The sequence below is a fragment of the Bombus impatiens genome, unplaced genomic scaffold, assembly GCF_000188095.3.
Source record: "Bombus impatiens unplaced genomic scaffold, BIMP_2.2 scf_2645, whole genome shotgun sequence".
Classification (NCBI taxonomy): Eukaryota; Metazoa; Arthropoda; class Insecta; order Hymenoptera; family Apidae; genus Bombus; species Bombus impatiens.
The window spans coordinates 312,006-313,814 of NT_179064.1; the positions used below are offsets into that span (position 1 = coordinate 312,006).

Here is a 1,809-nt window from a genome sequence, read left to right on the forward strand (position 1 = left end):
TTTCGCGGAAAAAAAAAAAAAAAAAAAAAGAAAAAAACGACAACGACAGACGACTTTCACTCGGGAAACTCGCCTTCATCAGCCTTTTGTTTGTCTTCTTTTTTCAGTCGGTCGCCGCGGTTTGGACATGATGCGGGTCCGCGCCACAGATCCACGTCCCTGCCCGAAATGCGGTAAGATCTATCGATCTGCCCACACGTTGCGAACTCATCTGGAAGATAAGCACACGATCTGTCCTGGCTATCGTTGCGTTCTCTGCGGCACCGTGGCGAAATCAAGGAACTCTTTGCATTCGCACATGTCGCGGCAGCATCGTGGAATCAGCACTAAGGACCTACCAGTACTACCGATGCCGAGTCCGTTCGATCCTGAACTGGCGTCGCGTCTATTGGCCAAGGCGGGTGTCAAGGTGAGTCCCGCGGAGTTACGAGCTCGTGCCAGTCCCACGGGACCCAGAAGGGGTGACATGAGACTGGAGATACCTCGAGGAGGCGCGCCATCCGAGGCCGGAAGCAGCATCTGCGGCGGGGACGACCCAGAAGACCTAACGCTGCCGCTCAGCCTGAGGTATGGATCACCGACGCCAAACAATAACACTGTGATCACCAAAGTAAGCGGTAGCAACAGCGGCATTAATCCCAAAAGTTCGACTGCAACGGCGATTGCGGCCAAGTCTTTAGACACCATGCACGGCAGCCGTGAGCCAAATACGGCTCCTCTTCATCCACCCGGGCATCTTCATCCGAGCCATCATAACACCAGCGCCACTGGATCGGCGATCATCGATACGTATCTACAATTTATCGCGGAGAATTCCGGATTGACCACAATGGGACTTAGTGCAGAGCAAGCTGCTGCGGTAGCGGCTGCACACGCGGCTAAGATGGCTCACATGAGCGCGATGGATAAATTAGGCAGTCGTGGGATCGAAGATTATCCTATGATCGGCAGAGATGAGGGTCGAGGACCGGGAGTAGTGCACGAGGATCGTCAGGATACGTTGCAGGATAGGCACGTTGGACTTTTGGAGGAAGGCGAGTCGTCCGGTGGCGAAGAAGACGACTTTAGCGAGAACGAGGAGCCAGAGATCGTTAAAGCGGAATAGATGGCACGTTAGCGGTATCTTCCGGCCAGATTTGGTGACACGTGACCCGATTAGGAAGTGCTTATGAAGAGACGTGCCCTGTATCTTGGTTCCAGCCACGTCCTCTTCCTTCGCGGTCAAATCCATCCACTACCTCAGTAGAGACTTACTCCTGTTTTCTTTTCGTTACGAGAGATGGAACTCTTTTGTTTTTTTCCAAAGAAGGAAGAAGGAAGAAGTTGAGAAAACGAAGTCATTGCAGACCACATACGTACCCATGTGTCTTTGGATTGGAGAACGAATTCTTCCTTCGTTACAGAGAAACAAACGGAGTTTTTCGTTGCCACAGACACACGTACGTCTTCCGGGAGGACATGTGTGTGAACACATATACACATGTGTATATGCGCGTATACAGTTTTTAGCCTGTTTAAAATATTCCATCTGTCTACCTCAGTGAACACGATAAACGATAAGTAATGGGACAGACCAAGACGAATGAATCTCATGAATCATGAACTTAGGGGAAAGTAATATGGTGAAACGATTGGAGATGAAGAGGTCTATCACCATGGCTATTCGATGATGTCAGTTGCGCTACAGCAAATGTTCAAGTGAAAAAGATATATTGCGATGAAAATATTGTTCATGGTATCAACGACTGTGTTTCTATAGGATCGCAGATGAAAGTCTCGAGAAAGTCGAAAATCGAGAAGCCACGCAAC

At 49.8% G+C, this 1,809-nt stretch overlaps 1 protein-coding gene across 7 annotated transcripts in view; it reads left to right on the plus strand.

The window, feature by feature from the left end:
• The window catches only part of LOC100740805 (protein abrupt), a 66,154-nt gene extending 64,849 nt beyond the window's left edge, over nt 1-1,305 (plus strand). For all 7 annotated transcript variants that reach the window (XM_033324448.1, XM_012393346.3, XM_012393347.3 and 4 more), the window contains one exon: nt 108-1,305. In XM_033324448.1, the coding sequence (XP_033180339.1) occupies nt 108-1,105 (998 nt within the window). In that variant the 3' untranslated portion in view covers nt 1,106-1,305. The remainder of the gene's footprint in view (nt 1-107) is intronic.
• Nucleotides 1,306-1,809: the final 504 nt, after the last annotated feature.